The 16611-nt window shown below is 41.1% G+C and overlaps 1 protein-coding gene across 4 annotated transcripts in view; it reads left to right on the top strand.

The window, feature by feature from the left end:
* ppp4r4 (protein phosphatase 4, regulatory subunit 4) overlaps positions 1-16611 on the top strand; it is a 123797-nt gene that overhangs the window by 41677 nt on the left and 65509 nt on the right. For all 4 annotated transcript variants that reach the window (XM_031837360.1, XM_031837361.1, XM_031837364.1 and 1 more), the window contains exons 3-4: positions 14676-14778; positions 15017-15164. In XM_031837360.1, the coding sequence (XP_031693220.1) occupies positions 14676-14778; positions 15017-15164 (251 nt within the window). The remainder of the gene's footprint in view (positions 1-14675; positions 14779-15016; positions 15165-16611) is intronic.

Raw genomic sequence — 16611 nt, 5'->3', positions numbered from 1 at the left:
ATCTTTAATCTGAGCCTAGAAGAAAGTCTTTGTCCTGAAGTCTGGAGGGAAGCCAAAATAATTCCGCTACCCAAGAGTGGTAAAGCAGCCTTTACTGGATCTAACAGCAGATCTATCAGCTTGCTGCCAGCTCTTAGCAAACAGCATCAAACTGGCAGCAGAGTTGCCAGCCAATTACTGTAATTGTATAATTTATTGTAAAACATTATACAACATCCCTGCTGTAAAGCAACATTACAGTATTTACCTGGCAACTCTGCCAGTATAATGCTCTACATTTACAGGGAAAAGATTGTGTTAATAAACCAATTGCACATACTCCTATTGTAAAACCGCCTCTCAAGTGCTCAATATTGGGAGTTGAGAAATAAGTCTGTCAAAATGACATGAACAATTTTGAATGTCAATGTAAAAACATATTCTTAGAGTAGCCTAATTGGCAAATAACTCCCATGCTGTCAACGGATCTTCCCTGAAACCTGCATATTTTAGCCTTACAAGTTTATAGATAAGCATGTCTTGGTTTTCTTGAATGAGGAAATTATTTTATGTATTTGGTTGTAATTGTAAATTATGAAATATTTTATAGGCTTAAAAGGGTGGCCAACCATCCTCTAGGTGGGCCATAATGGAACAGTGCATCATTCTTATTCAAGTAGCTAAAAAGTGAATGTCAAGCCCTGAATGGTATATCCTCCCTATATGCAAAAAACAACCTTAGTTGGTCAACCTTAGAGTCCCAGCTACGCTAATAAATCTGTCTACAATAGCGTTTGTCACTTTACAATGATTTATTGCATATGGCCCTTGTACTTCTGCTTCATTGCTAATTTACCTTGGTTTGTTAACTGTTACGTACAACTCTTGGAGGGAACGCAATCTCCTGCTACACTCAACTCCCGTGGAGTGAAAGAGGTATGTGATTGTAGGTGCGGGTAAGGATGACCAAGGCAGAGAATTTCACCATTAACAGGGATTTTATTTCCTTAACACGGTAAATGTGGGGAAAAGGGGCTGGACAGAACCAAAGTAAAAGTTAGAGTCCCCTCTCCTACTTACCCACCCACTACTTACCTATTCTTAACGCCACCTGGCGCACTAACCAAAATACAGGGGGTGTCTGCAAACACATAACACAACCACTTTACCAAACCAACACAGCCGATACAACGAAGCTCTCCCTATTTTGAACAAGGAAAGCCTGGCTTTTATCCAGCTGGAGAAGGAATTGGTAATTGAAAACAGCTGTTTCTCCTGACGAGAGGGAGGGTTCAGAGCTCCAATCATCGATGGGGCCGACCAATCAGCTGCTTAGAATCCAGGAAGCCATTTCCTGAAATGCACACATACATACCCAAAACATAGAAACTGGGGAACGTAACATTAACAATAGATGGAATGCAATTTACTCCACTGGGGTAATAACTTTTTGACCCTCGCAACCTCTACAGATGAGCTTTGTGCTTCTTATCTGCCTCATGCTCTCTCTCTCTCACACACTCTTTCTCCCTCTCTCTCTCTCTGCTCTTTTTTCCCTGCTGGAGGATTAGGCGATGCCTAGGCATGAAAGGAATAGTCATGCTTTTTATCCCTGCCCAAGAGTTTAGAGAATAATGGATTTGCCTGGTCACTAGAACTGCGTCAACAAACGTGTATGGTTGACATCAAGGATGGCACAGTGAGCGCATTGTTGCCTTTTAGTGCACAGCTTCCTCTTCATCACATTCAGACAGCGCTTTGAAAAGTGATATCCCCCAAGAGTTAGCGCGAGCCTGTGAGACAGCAATAGACTGACGCGAAGAGAGTGCGCAATCTCACGCTAACCTCAGCCAGACCTGAGGTGTCAATCTCACAACACACACACACAGCATGTCATAAAAGGGCCTAGCCGTTCAACCTCCCCTCTCCGTGTCTTGTGCATTCCAATCAGCTTTTAGCACTTATGCTCAATATGCACAGCTATTGGAAAATGGCGCCGGAGGAGATGGCTGCCATTTTACGGTCTCCTAACCAATTGTGCATATTTGTAAACAACAGCTGGTGCACGAAATCTAAGGAAGTCTCTAGATTTTGCTCGCCTGAAGTCGAGTATATTATGATAAATTGCAGGCCACACTACTTGCCTAGAGAGTTCTCAGCTATACTCTTCGTGGCTGTTTATTTACCACCACAAACAGATACGGGCACTAAGACCGCACTCAGCCAGCTGCATAAGGAAATAAGCAAACAGGAAACCACTCACCCAGAGGCGGCGCTCCTAGTGGCCAGAGACTTTAATCCAGGGAAACTTAAATCAGTTCTACCAAATCTCTATCAACATGTTAAATGTGCAACCAGAGGGGAAAACATTCTAGATCACCTGTACTCCACACACAGAGACGCGTACAAAGCTCTCCCTCGCCCTCCATTTGGTAAATCCGACCACAACTCTATCCTCCTGATTCCTGCTTACAAGCAAAAATTAAAGCAGGAAGCACCAGTGACTTGGTCTATAAAAAAAATGGTCAGATGAAGCAGATGCTAAACTACAGGTTTGTTTTGCTATCACAGACTGGAAACATGTTCCGTGATTCTTCCGATGACATTGAGGAATACACCACATCAGTCACTGGCTTTTCACTCGAGTGCATTGAGGACATCGTCCCCACAGTGACTGTACGTACACACCCCAACCAGAAGCCATGGATTACAGGCAACATTCGCACTGAGCTAAAGGGTAGAGCTGCCGCTTTCAAGGTGCAGGACTCTAACCCAGAAGCTTACAAGAAATCTGGCTATGCCCTGCGACGAATCATCAAACAGTCATAGCCTCAATACAGGGCTAAGATTGAATCATACTACACCGGCTCCGGCGCTCGTCGGATATGGCAGGGCTTGCAAACTATTACAGACTACAAAGGGAAGCAAAGCCACGAGCTACCCAGTGACACGAGCCTACCAGACGAGCTAAATCACTTCTATGCTCGCTTCGAGGCAAGCAACGTTGAGGCATGCATAAGAGCATCAGCTGTTCCGGACGACTGTGTGATCACACTCTCCGTAGCCGACGTGAGTAAGACCTTTAAACAGGTCAGCATTCACAAGGCTGCGGGGCCAGACGGATTACCAGGACGTGTGCTCCGGGCATGTGCTGGCCATCTGGCAGGTGTCTTCACTGACATTTTCAACATGTCCCTGATTGAGTCTGTAATACCAACATGCTTCAAGCAGACCACCATAGTCTCTGTGCCCAAGAACACAAATGCAACCTGCCTAAATGACTACAGACCCGTAGCACTCACGTCCATAGCCATGAAGTGCTTTAAAAGGCTGGTCATGGCTCACATCAACACCATTATCCCAGAAACCCTAGACCCACTCCAATTTTCATACCGCCCAAACAGATCCACAGATGATGCAATCTCTATTGCACTCCATACTGCCCTTTCCCACCTCGACAAAAGGAACACCTATGTGAGAATGCTATTCATTGACGACAGCTCAGCATTCAACACCATTGTACCCTCAAAAGCTCATCACTAAGCTAAGGAACCTGGGACTAAACACCTCCCTCTGCAACTGGATCCTGGACTTCCTGACGGGCCACCCCCAGGTGGTGAGGGTAGGTAGCAACACATCTGCCATGCTGATCCTCAACACTGGAGCTCCCCAGGGGTGCATGCTCAGTCCCCTCCTGTACTCCCTGTTCACCCACGATTGCATGGCCAGGCACAACTCCAACACCATCATTACGTTTGCTGACGACACAACAGTGGTAGGCCTGATCACCGACAACGACGAGACAGCCTATAAGGAGGAGGTCAGAGACCTGGCTGGGTGGTGCCAAAATAACAACCTATCCCTCAACGTAATCAAGACTAAGGAGATGGTTGTGGACTACAGGAAATGGAGCACCGAGCACGTTCCCATTCTCATCGACGGGGCTATCGTGGAGTAGGTTGAGAGCTTCAAGTTCCTTGGTGTCCACATCACCAACAAACTAGAAGGGTCCAAACACACCAAGACAGTCGTGAAGAGGGCACGACAAAGCCTATTCCCCCTCAGAAAACTAAAAAGATTTGGCATGGGTCCTGAGATCCTCAAAAGGTTCTACAGCTGCACCATCGAGAGCATCCTGACCTGTTTCATCACTGCCTGGTACGTAAATTGCTCAGCCTCCGACCGCAAGGCACTTCAGAGGGTAGTGCGTACGGCCCAGTACATCACTGGGGCAAAGCTGCCTGCCATCCAGGACCTCTACACCAGGCGGTGTCAGAGGAAGGCCCTGAAAATTGTCAAAGACCCCAGCCACCCCAGTCATAGACTGTTCTCTCTACTACTGCATAGCAAGCAGTACCGGAGTGCCAAGTCTAGGACAAAAAGGCTTCTCAACAGTTTTTACCCCCAAGCCATAAGACAGGTAACCAAATGGTTACCCGGGCTATTTGCATTGGGTTCCCCCTTCCCAACGCCTCTTTTACGCTGCTGCTACTCTCTGTTTATCTTATATGCATAATCACTTTAACTATACATTCATGTACATACTACCTCAATTGGCCCGACCAACCAGTGCTCCCGCACATTGGCTAACCGGGCTACCTGCATTGTGTCCCACCACCCTCCACCCGCAAACCCCTCTTTTACGCTGCTGCTACTCTCTGTTCATCATATATGCATAGTCACTTAAACCATACCCACATGTACAGACTACCTCAATAAGCCTGACTAACTGGTGTCTATATATAGCCTTGCTACTGTTATTTTCAAATGTCTTTTTGCTGTTGTTTTATTTCTTTACTTACCTACACACACACACACACACACACACACACACCTTTTTCTTTCGCACTATTGGTTAGAGCCTGTAAGTAAGCATTTCACTGTAAGGTCTACACCTGTTGTATTCGGCACACGTTACAAAATAAACTTAGATTTTATTTGAACTAATGGCCAGGAAACAACAGGGGTTGTTTCCAACTTTTTTACTCCAACTATCCATTCCTCAGTCTCAGTTCCTTAATATGAAGCCTTGGGAAGTGGGGGTTAACGATAGGTCAGTAAAGTACATCAAAGTGCAAAAAGCAACTGTTTATCGATTCCCAAAAAGTGGACTCAAGTATCCTAAACTTTGGTGTGTTGACTGTAACAGGACTGCTACACTGCAAGTGTAACTTGTACAGAGTGTGAGACGATCCCATTCATTTCTATTAAACTTGGGCGTAAGCAGCATGGCTCTGTGAGAGGCTCGTGTAAAATTTTGCTCAGGTTTCATTTTCAAGAATTCAATGCACACGGCTCACGCCGAGTACACTTGATCAAGTGGCGCTTAAGCTCTGCTCACTCCGGAGAAAGTGACAAGTCCGCTGGAAGTCAGTTGTCAGTTTGATTACATGGTTTTGTTATATGGAGACATGTCAGTATTGTTGATGATTTTAAGAATTAGGTGTGTATGATAATGTCATATGGGTGCCTATGCTGTTGCTAATAGGCTACGTGCCTTTTAACCATAGGCTTGATGCTGTAGCCAAATTACTTGAGACACTAGCCTATTTAGGCAGTCTTCCATCTTTCACATCCACCTAAAGCGACACTGATCTGGTTTATCCAAAGTTTGGCTTTTATCTGAAGTTGTTTAATCTTCCTTCTCTGGGGTTGGGTTTCTTTTGGATATCTGGACCCAGTCCTGTTCATACGTGATGGGCAAGTTGTTGACCTGGTTTTTGTTTCAATTCCACTGGGTCAAATTAGGAGCCTGCCCTTGGTCTGTAGCACTTTGTTGCTTTATTGAATAGGTCAATCACAGGTAATATGTTTTGTGTTTGCGTATATTCCTCTATGTTTGTATGGGTCCATCATGTCAGTAAATGACTGGTTTGTGCAATGCTTTATGTAGGGTAGATTGTTCCCTTCAAAGCTATCAAACTACTGATTTACCAAGGGTCATGCATTGCTTTTTCTCTATTAAAATACTACAACAACTAGGCGCAAGTTGACACCCTGGTTCGATTCCAGACAGTATCACAACCGGCTGTGATTGGGAGTACCATAGGGCGGCGCACAATTGGCCCAGCGTCGTCCGGACGGTGTAGGCCGTCATTGTAAATGAGAATCTGTTCTTAACTGACTTGCCTAGTTAAATAAAAATACATGAATAAGTTTACCTACTAACCCCTCGTTGACGTTAGACTACATTTAATTTACATGCATTAATCACATTGACTGTATCTGTGGATCATTAGTCGATTTAGTAGATCAAGTTATTCAAACAAAGTGTTTGGCTTGTTAGCATGTTTATTGCAGTGCTTATGTTGACTCTTCATGTAGATGGATGTTGGGTGTTGGCAAAGCTTTCCCTTTGTTTTTCCAATTTGATGTTTTCATGGCCTGTGGACTGTGTTATAGTAACCTGTGGGGAGACAATGACTAAGAAGCTCTGTGAATTCTCTCACATTGCTCTCTCTCGCTTTCAATTCAATTCAAGGGATTTATTGGCATGGGAAACATGCTTATATTGCCAATGCAAGTGGAAATGATACTAAACAAAAGTGAAATAAACTAACAGTAAACATTACACTCACAAAAGTTTCACAAAAAATATTTCAAATGTATTATGGTTATATATGTATAGTGTTGTAACAATGTGCAAATAGTTTAAGTACGAAAGGGAAAATAAATCTCTCTCTCTTCCTCCCCCATTTGTTTTCTCCATGCAGGGCCAGTATTAGTATTGTATTATAAGTATTGTAGGATCTCAGGGCGGACACTCTAATTACAAAGCCACTAGAAAAACCAAGCCACACTCTATTGATCACTTTAGCTGGATTGAGGAATTTCATGGGGGGCTGGCCAAAAAGGTGTGACCGATATTAGCGACGCACAATATTGCTATATTTCTATGCTGATATTGTGGAACAATAATTTTTAGGCCTATATTGTTGCCTAAACCAAATGTGATGTCCACTCATGTCCCAAAGTAAAAACATCCCACAAATGTTCTGCCCCCATTGTGTAACTTTTACAAAGTGTCAAAAAATTACAGTAAAAATTGTAGCTGCGATCATGATCATCATGGCCAAAAAGATTTGCCCAGAATTTTCGTGTTGGTGCATCCTTATGCCTACTAGTCCGAAAAGAGGTGTCTTTGTTTTAGCGATGATATGCCACTTACTGTAGGCTTATATGGTTAACACAACCCAAAACGGGTCTTCCATTTTACAGTCTTTCCCCCTTCTGTTAAAATAGCTGCAAGAATATTCACCCGGGGCAGGGCCTGAAGCCTACCTCCATTTGTCAAATGTAACCCAAGTCCGCCTTGCATCGCTCATTCAGCAGTCAAGCCTAATTACAAATGTGTGTGTGTCTTTTTACTTTCTGAAGGGCTTCCAGGTGTATCGTTATAGGGCCCCAGAGCACACCGAAGAGATCAAAGCGCTGCCCTACGGGCGTCAGCTCCTGTTACCCCATGCACTCAGCTCCTGCCCTTTAATTGATTAAGTCATTCTCATGCCGACACCCCACCCCAGATCGCGAATGGTACCGCAAAGTGCTATCCTGCCTCCACCTTTTGAAACACTACATAAACAGCACTAATTCTCCAGGCTCTGGACAATACAGTCCCCACAATCAACAACCTCAACAGCCGCTACCACATTTCTCTCTGTCCCAAATGTCACCCTATTCCCTATATAGTGCACTACTTTTTACCAGGGCGCATAAGCGTGCCAATCTAGGACGCATCCACTATTTCATATTGCTAGTGTAGCTCGGAGCCGGGACAGCCGGCAATGCTGTTCCCTGTTCCCGCCTCGTTATTAACTACCCCTCTGCCAACAAGGCCACTCGACGAAAGTCTATTCTTGAAGGTAATGAATACTTGTCTAGAGTATATTATTTAGAGCGACACAGCAAAGGAGAGAGGCTGACACACAGAGAGAGGAAATCTCCTGGGGTTAGCTGGTGAAAAGATATTTCGGCTCCCCAGGGGGAAAACAGACAGATGGGGTTTGGGCAAAAGTAGTGTTGGGGAAAGTAACCAATATCCCCTGTAAGGCTTCAATGACTTACAAGTTGCATTCTTTGCAAGGTATAGAGACGGTTAGGGCCATGGTCAACTAACCACGTAGCTTTGCAGACTTATTGGCTCAGTCGTCTCTTTAGGAACCTGCTGGCATAAACAAACATGAATTGGGGTGTGTGTGTGTATGCGTGTATATGTGCATGCAGTGTTTTCCCTAGGTGTTTTCCCTAGGCATCCACATTAATGTAGATGTGTTTAGAAACATATTATATTCTTATTTACAATAAAGGTGACTCCAAAATGACACAATACATTATTTACCATTAATTTCTATTGGGCACAAAATCATCTGAAATACAACCAAAACAAACAGCAAATGCATCCAACAAGTTTGTAGAGTCACAAGCTTGATGTAATGATTGCATGCTCGGAATATGGGACAAAATACTAAACCTTTTGATTACTTTAATACAAATATAAGTTAATTTATTCCAATACTTTTGGTCACCTAAAATGGGGGGGAGTATGTACAGAAAGTGCTGTAATTTCTAAACGGTTCACCCGATATGAATGATAATATCTTCAAATTAAAGGTGACAGTCTGCACTTTAACACCATAGTCATTGTATAATTTCAAATCCAAAGTGCTAGAGTACCTTAGACAAAAAAAGTCATAGAAAATGGTGACAATCCCAATACTTTTGGAGTTCATCCTAGACTAGAGGAAAACCTGCTTCAGTCTGCTTTACACATAACACTGGGAGAGGAATTTACCTTTCAGCATAACCTGTAACACAAGGCCAAATCTACACTAGTTGGTTATAAAAAAGACAGTTAATGAGTGGCCAAGTTACAGTTTTGACACAAATCTTCTTGAAAATCTATGGCAAGACTGTCTAGACATGATCCCCAACACCTTGACAGAGCTTGAATAATTTTGAAAAGAATAATGGGCAAATATTGCACAATTCAGGTGTGCAGAGACTTGCCTAATAAAACTTTAAGCTGCAATCGTTGCCAAAGGTGTTTCTAACATATATTGACTCGGGGGAGAATACTAATCTAATCGAGGTATATTTGTGTTTTATTTTTCATATATTTAAAAAAGATATATCATTTTTCTTCCACTTTGTCATTACAGAGTAATTTGTGTAGATCAATGACAAAAATATATGTTAAAATCATTCAATACCACTTTGTAAAATGTGAAATCCAAGGTGGGTGAATACTTATGGTACCCATTGTTGGTTATTTAGTTTCGCTTGTCAGCAAGAACAGTTAGTCATTTAGGACATCTACTTTGTGCATGACACAAGTGATTTTTCCAACAATTGTTTACAGACAAATTATTTCACTTATAATTCACTGTATCACAAATCCAGTGGGTCAGAAGTTTACATACACGAAGTTGACTGTGCCAGAAAATGATGTCATGGCTTTAAAGCTTCTAATAGGCTAATTGACATAATTTGAGTCAATTGGAGGTGTACCTGTGGATGTATTTGAAGGCCTAACTACAAACTCAGTGCCTCTTTGCTTCTAAGTGCAATGCATTTCGCCAGAATTTTCACGTCGCAACATTGAAGTGTTAGAGGCCTCCAGTTTTTTTTAAATGGACTGGATCTTTATTCTTACCACCTGTGTCCTGTTTTAGTAGTAATGAAATCAGACCATGTTGAGTACTTGAAAGTCTACCATTTGTATAAGAGTAATTAAAACATGCTAATAATGAATCTTTGAGTACATCAAAAAAGGTCTGATATACTTATACTGGTATGCCGTCAAGCCCTGGTGTTTTTCCAGACTGAAAAGATTTTATTCCCTCAAAATTCCCTTTTCTGTAAGTTGGCGTTCACACAGGTCTTTCTGTAAATTTGTTAATTTTACATTATTACTTGGAAGGAAATCCTTACCGTTAACATCATTCAGTGGAAATGGAGGAGACAAGAAAACATGCTTAAAATATTTTGCTTCCTGGGTAACTCCATTTGTAATGAGTTTCTGTAAATTCTTTTTGGTAGAATTTCTATGTTGAAGATTCAATTTTCACAATTTTCCATCCAATTCGCTTTATTTTTGTAATACATTACACTTGATCATTTTTGAATAAGTACCTCCAATGTGTTTTTCCTCTAACCTATTTTGTGCCTCTATAGTACAGTTTCCATCACCATCTGCCTGCGCTGTAGCTTCCTCTATGTCCTTTATTAGTCTAATCTCTCTTGACCTAAACTGCTTTTGTTTTAATGATGAGTATTGTATTGAATGCCCTCTAAAAGTACATTTGAAAGTGTCCCATACAATAAGGGATCTGCTGTACCTATGTTGTACAAAAAAAGTAATTTATGAATTTCTTCGTCTTAGTTAAGAACAAATTGTCATCCAATAGGCTTTGATTAAATGTCCAATATCCCCGTCCACGTGGAAACACTGTAAGAGTTATATGGAGGCCAATTAGATGGTGGTGCGATTGCATTCAATCTCCTATTAATACTTGTTTAACTTTTGATGCCAGCAAGAACGAGACCAGGAAGTAATGAAGACGGCTAGCTTGATTAAGCCTCCTCCATGTATATCTCACTAGGTCAGGGTTTTTCAAACCCCATATATCCACTAGTTTTAATGTATCCATGATCTTTGTGATCTCCTTAAGTGCTTGAGGGTGATAGTTTGTAGAGTGATTTCCTTTACGGTCCATTGAGGTACTTAAAATCGTATTATAATCTCCCACCATAATAATAGATTCTTCCATTGCTTGTGAGCTCAATAGATTATTATATATAGTTTCGAACAAGTGTGGATCATCCTTATTTGGCCCATATAGATGAATTAGCCAAATGTGTTTTTGGTTCAATAGCATATTTAAAATAATTCACCTTCCTTGCTGATCAGTTTGCACTATCGGATCAAAATTTGTATTAATTAGTATAATCACTCGTTTTGAGTTTCTTTGCCCATGACAAAAATATATTTTTCCCTCTGTCCTTTTTCCTCCCAACCTCATCTATATTTGTAGAATGAGTTTCCTGTAAACAATAGATATATTCTTTCTCTTTTAGCCATGTAAAAATGTATAGTCTTTTTTGGATCTGCAAAGCCATTACAATTATAACTTGCTTTACTAATTTTCCCACTTACCATAATGATACCCAAGTTCAATTAAACTAAAATAAATCCAACCCTTTTTAAGTCCACATAGTCCACGGTTCCATACAGCATGAATATTTAAAAAAAAATATATATTTTAAATATTTTTTTTATTGTTCATGCCAAAAAAATAAAAATAAAATGTTTTTGTAAAAAACGAATGAATCCATATTTGTACAGTGTAATGAGGTGCAAATATGTATCGGGGACTACTTCAACAGGAGGTAGCTATCACTCATAGCCAAGTTGTAATCTACTAGTCCTTGAACATTTGGTTGTTTACCTATAATTTATCCACCACTAGACAAACATTATTCTTCTCTGCTCAGAGCCCTTTGAAAGTGGGGTACAGGGCACGTCGTCTCTCCACTATTTCATGAGTAAATTGTTCATTAATAGAGAATGGGGTGTTCTTCAAATCCCTACCCTGTTGTAACAAGGCAATTTTCATTTTGTAGTGGGTTAGCATAGCTACGATCGGGCGGGGCCTTCCCTCTCCTCTGCCACTGAAACGGTGAGCTCTTTGAAAATCAATTGTTTCCACCTGTTCTTCCGTCATCTTGAGATTACGTTTCATGAACACTGATTTTTTTCCTCTGTTGACTGATAGTTTTCGTCCTCCTTTATTCCCATTATAACAATATTATTTTTCATACTTCTGCACTTTAGATCAAGTAATTAGGATTTCATTGTTTTATTATAATACTGTAGCCTCTCAGTGGTGTCTTTAAGGGAGTTCATGGTAGTTTTCAATATCTTATTTTACGCTCGTATTTCTTCCATCATTTTATTACTGTAATAAATTCCTGTTTTTAAGGCCTCAACCTCCCCCAGTAGCCCAGGCAATATATCCTTATCCTATAACTGCTCGCTCATGCTTGTAAGCAATCTTCTGGAGACATAGTTATAAAAACTTCCCCCTCCAATGTTAAATTAGGAATTTTAGATGCTGCTTTCCTCCTGTTTCGCTCACAGAACTCGGCGAAACATAGTCAGACTCTGCTGTTTTTTTTGCAGGAAGGTTGTCCTCCGCATTAGGAACGTGCTGGCTTCACTACAACATGTTAGCTTCTGTGTTATCTGAGACAATTGGCTAGTTACTTTTGCCCCGTGTTACTTTCGTCCCGGTTCTCCCCGAGCTAACAGGATCAATGAGCTTGAAATCGATCAGCTCACTGGTGGTGTGTGAGATTAATCCAATCTCTTGTAGCCTCATGGTCTCATTAGCCTGATCCAAGATCTATATTTCTAGTGGATAGACAATATGGTTAATCAGAAAATAGCCTAATTAGTGGGAAGAAAACATCTAAACAACAATGCTATCACATCAAAGCAACTGTGCAACTCTGCAACTTCACCTATTGACTTTGAAGAACATTTGAACATTTAAAGCAAATATACGGTGCCTAGTGAGTCTACACACCCCTTGCACTGTTCTTCACATTTTTGCTGCCTTAAAAGTAAATCTAAAACAAGATTAAATTAGATTTTCTTTCTGCAGATCTACACAACCGACCCCATATCTTCAATCTTCAATCACATCTAAATGTATCACAAGTGCATCTTGTTATGGGTATGTTTGTCATTGGCAAAGACTACGGAGTGTTTTAGGATAAGAAAAATAACTAAATAGAGCTAAGCACAGGCAAATACCAGAGGAAAACCTGGTTCAGTCGGCTTTCCAACAGACACTGGGAGACAAATTCACCTTTCAACAGGACAATTTAGGACAACTTAAAACAAAGGCCAAATCTACACTGGAATTGCTTACCAAGACCACATTGAATATTCCTGAGTGGCCTAGTTACAGTTTTGACTTAAATCAGCTTGCAAATTTATGGCAAGACTTGAAAATTGCTTTTTAGCAATGATCAACAACCAACTTGACAGAGCTTGAAGAATTTAAAAAATGTAATAATAATGTGCGAATATTGTACATTTCAGGTGTTCAGAGCTCACAGCTTAATCGCAGCCGAAGGTGATTCTATGTCATTTTCAATAAATTTGCACAAATTTCTAAAATCAAGTATTCACTATGTTATTATGAGGTATTGTGTGTAGATGGATGAGAATATATATTTTTAAAATCCATTTTGAATTCAGGCTGTAACAACACAGTGTGGAATAAATCAAGGGGTATGAATACTTACTGAAGGCATTGTTTTTGTCAAAATTGCTCAAGCTCAGTAAATGTGGTTGGGAATCATTGATGAACAACTATTCAAAGCTTGTGTCTAATCATCAAGCACATTTAAGTCAGGACAGGGACTGGACCACACAGGAACACTAAACACCTTGGTGTGTCTTTGGCATTAGCATTTGTGTCATTGTCCCGCTGAAAAATAAAACTCTACGTATGATATAAAAAACACCTAACAAAAGAGTCCCAAGTTTAGCTCTGATTGAGAAAAATAAACAAAGCTAATAATATATAATAAAATAATACTAACATAAACTAATACCTTATCAATACAATTGTTTTCTAGGTGGACAGCATCAAAGCTAGGGTTGCAAATCCAGAAAGTTCCCAGGTTTCCCAAAAAGTGACCGGAATTTGGGGAAAGTGGACGGAATGTTGCAACCCTAATTTTTTTTTTTTTTATTGATTACTATTTGAATTTCAGTTCACTTCCTGTATTGACTGGACATGAAATGAATTGACTGCAAATCAAATCAAATTGTATTCATCACCTGCCCAATACAACAGGTGTAGAGCTTACAGTGAAATGCCTACTTACAAGCTCTTTCCCAACGATGCAGCGTTAGATAAGAAAAAAAAACACAAGAATGAAGCTATATACAATGATTACCAATACCATATACGTAGATATGAACTTGTTTATTTCATTCTTATTTTACCTGCTAATTTGACTGAGAACAAATTCTCATTTAAAGCAACAACCGGGGGAATAGTTACAGGGGAGTTTAATGAGACAATTGGATGCTGGGGATGATTAGGTGGCCATGAGGGCCAGATCAGGAATTTAACCAGGACTGCAGGGTTAACACCCCTACTCTTAAGATCGGTACCATGGGATATTTAGTGACCACAGAGTGTCAGGACATCCCATCCTACTGCCCTGGGATATTTTTTTCTTTGACCAGAGGAAAGAGTGCCTCCTACTGGCTTTCCAACACCACTTCCAGCAGCATCTGGTCTCCCATCCAGGGACCAACCCTACTTAGCTTCAGAGCTAAGCCAGCAGTGTGCAGCAGGGTGGTATGCTGCTAAACCAGCAGTGGGCTGCAGGGTGGTATGCTGCTAGCTGTAAAGTTGTATGCTGCTGGCATACCTACAAGTAGGCAGGGGATAAGTGTCTAGGCATCAGGATAGATAATAATAAGAGTAAAAAGTATCAGCATCGTATGTGGTGGGTGTATGTATGTGTCAGTGTGTGTGTATGTGTGTTAGCAAAGTATTAATTGATGAACACTGTTTGTGTACTGTATGGTTGCATTCACCCCCAATTCTTACAATAAATGTAACATGCTTGCTATAGCTGTGCTCTGTTCTTTGGTTGTCTTTCTCCAGCTCAGGTCAGGATGTCCAGAGAGCCAGTGTAATCATCAACCTGCCAAACCTGGTGCGTCAAAATCCAGCAGAGACCTTCCGACGGGTAGTGCCAAAAGTTCGGGTGGGCCAATGAATCTGTTCTACTCTAAAACATTATATTCATATTAACCACTGTACTGTTGTAAAACCGACATTTTATGACTAAATAGAAACATTAACTAATAACAAATGTCCATGAAATTATAATTATTCCTTTTTGGTGTGTCTTGTGACTACATGTCCATAGTAACAAATGGTCAATTAACCTCTTCACTCCTAACCCTTCCCCACTTCTAACCCCCTCTCGCCCTCTGACACAGGAAGTACTGCACGTAGCCGGGGCAGACATGCAGCTAGCGGCGGCAGGCTCCTTCCTGACCTTGCTCCAGGATGACATTGTCCTCATCCAGACGCACACTCACTCCATCCTACAGATCGTTTTACTTAACCTGGACCACCGGGACACAGGTCAGCATGGTTCTTATAAGCATAACATAAGAGATGTCATAAGAAGTCGTGATGATAATAACTTATGACAGGCTACCACAACTGATTCGACAAGATCATGGCAGGAAGTTAAAGTTGTCTTCAACGTGTCATTAGCATGGCATTAGTAAGCAAATAACTTATGCCAAACCAGACTGATTTGACAAAAACCAAGGCAGTAAGGTTTGGCGATGTCAGCCTTTGTCCTATCGTGATTATGTACCCATAAAACATTGTGATATACAATGGTATCGCCCCTATTGGCCACCCCCCCCAAAAAAAGACAAACCGCAACAACAACAAAAAATCCACTATAGCGAGAAGTCGAATGATACAACCAATGGTCCCTCTCCCATCTGACTTCCACACAGAGGAAATGTCAGCCCGCGCAGAGAAGCATGAGATTTTCCCTCAACTTTCTAGAGTTTTCCACTTTAGTTAACACTATCAACGTTTTGTTCTACTAGAATTAACTATGCAAAACTTGGAATGCAAAACTAACTGTGCAAGAGATTTGTAGGCAGAGGGCATTGGAGTGGGATTCTATTGCATTGACAGGCACGCTCAGGTGCGCCATAACCAATCAGAGCTGCAGTAGGCCTATATGCAAATAGCCATTGCCATATATGGATCTGTACCATTCACTTTGAACTGGACTGGGTTTACGAAAAAGTTGGTATTTTTTGGAGAAATGTCCTCTGGTCTGATGAAACAAAAATAGAACTGTTTGGCCATAATGACCATCGTTCTGTTTGGAGGAAAAAGGGGGAGGCTTGCAAGCCGAAGAACACCATCTCAACCGTGAAGCACGGGGTGGCAGCATCATGTTGATGGGGTGCTTTACTGCAGGAGGAACTGGTGCACTTCACAAAATAGTCGGCATCATGAGGCAGGAAAATTATGTGGATATATTGAAGGAACATCAAGACATCAGTCAGGATGATAAAAGCTTGGTCGCAAATGGGTCTTCCAAATGGACAATGACCCCAAGCATACTTTTAAAGTTGTGGCAAAATGGCTTAAGGACAACAAAGTCAAGGTATTGGAGTGGCCATCACAAAGCCCTGACCTCAATCTTATAGACAATTTGTGGGCAGAACTGAAGAAGTGTGTGTGTGAGCAAGGAGGCCTACATACCTGACTCAGTTACACCAGCTCTGTCAGGAGGAATGGGCCAAAATTTACCCAATTTATTGTGGGAAGCCTGTGGAAGGCTACCCGAAACATTTGACCCAAGTTAAACTATTTAAAGGCAATGCTACCAAATACTAATTGAGTGAAATAAATCATTGTCTCTGCTATTATTCTGACATTTCACATTCTTAAAATAAAGTGGTGGTCCTAACTGACCTAAGATAGGGAATTTTTACTGCGATTAAATGTCAGGAATTGTGAGAAACTGAGTTTAAATGTATTTGGTTAAGGTGTA

The sequence above is a fragment of the Oncorhynchus kisutch genome, linkage group LG12 (genome assembly GCF_002021735.2).
Source record: "Oncorhynchus kisutch isolate 150728-3 linkage group LG12, Okis_V2, whole genome shotgun sequence".
In the NCBI taxonomy this organism is placed as follows: Eukaryota; Metazoa; Chordata; class Actinopteri; order Salmoniformes; family Salmonidae; genus Oncorhynchus; species Oncorhynchus kisutch.
This window is presented reverse-complemented; position numbering and strand designations above follow the sequence as displayed.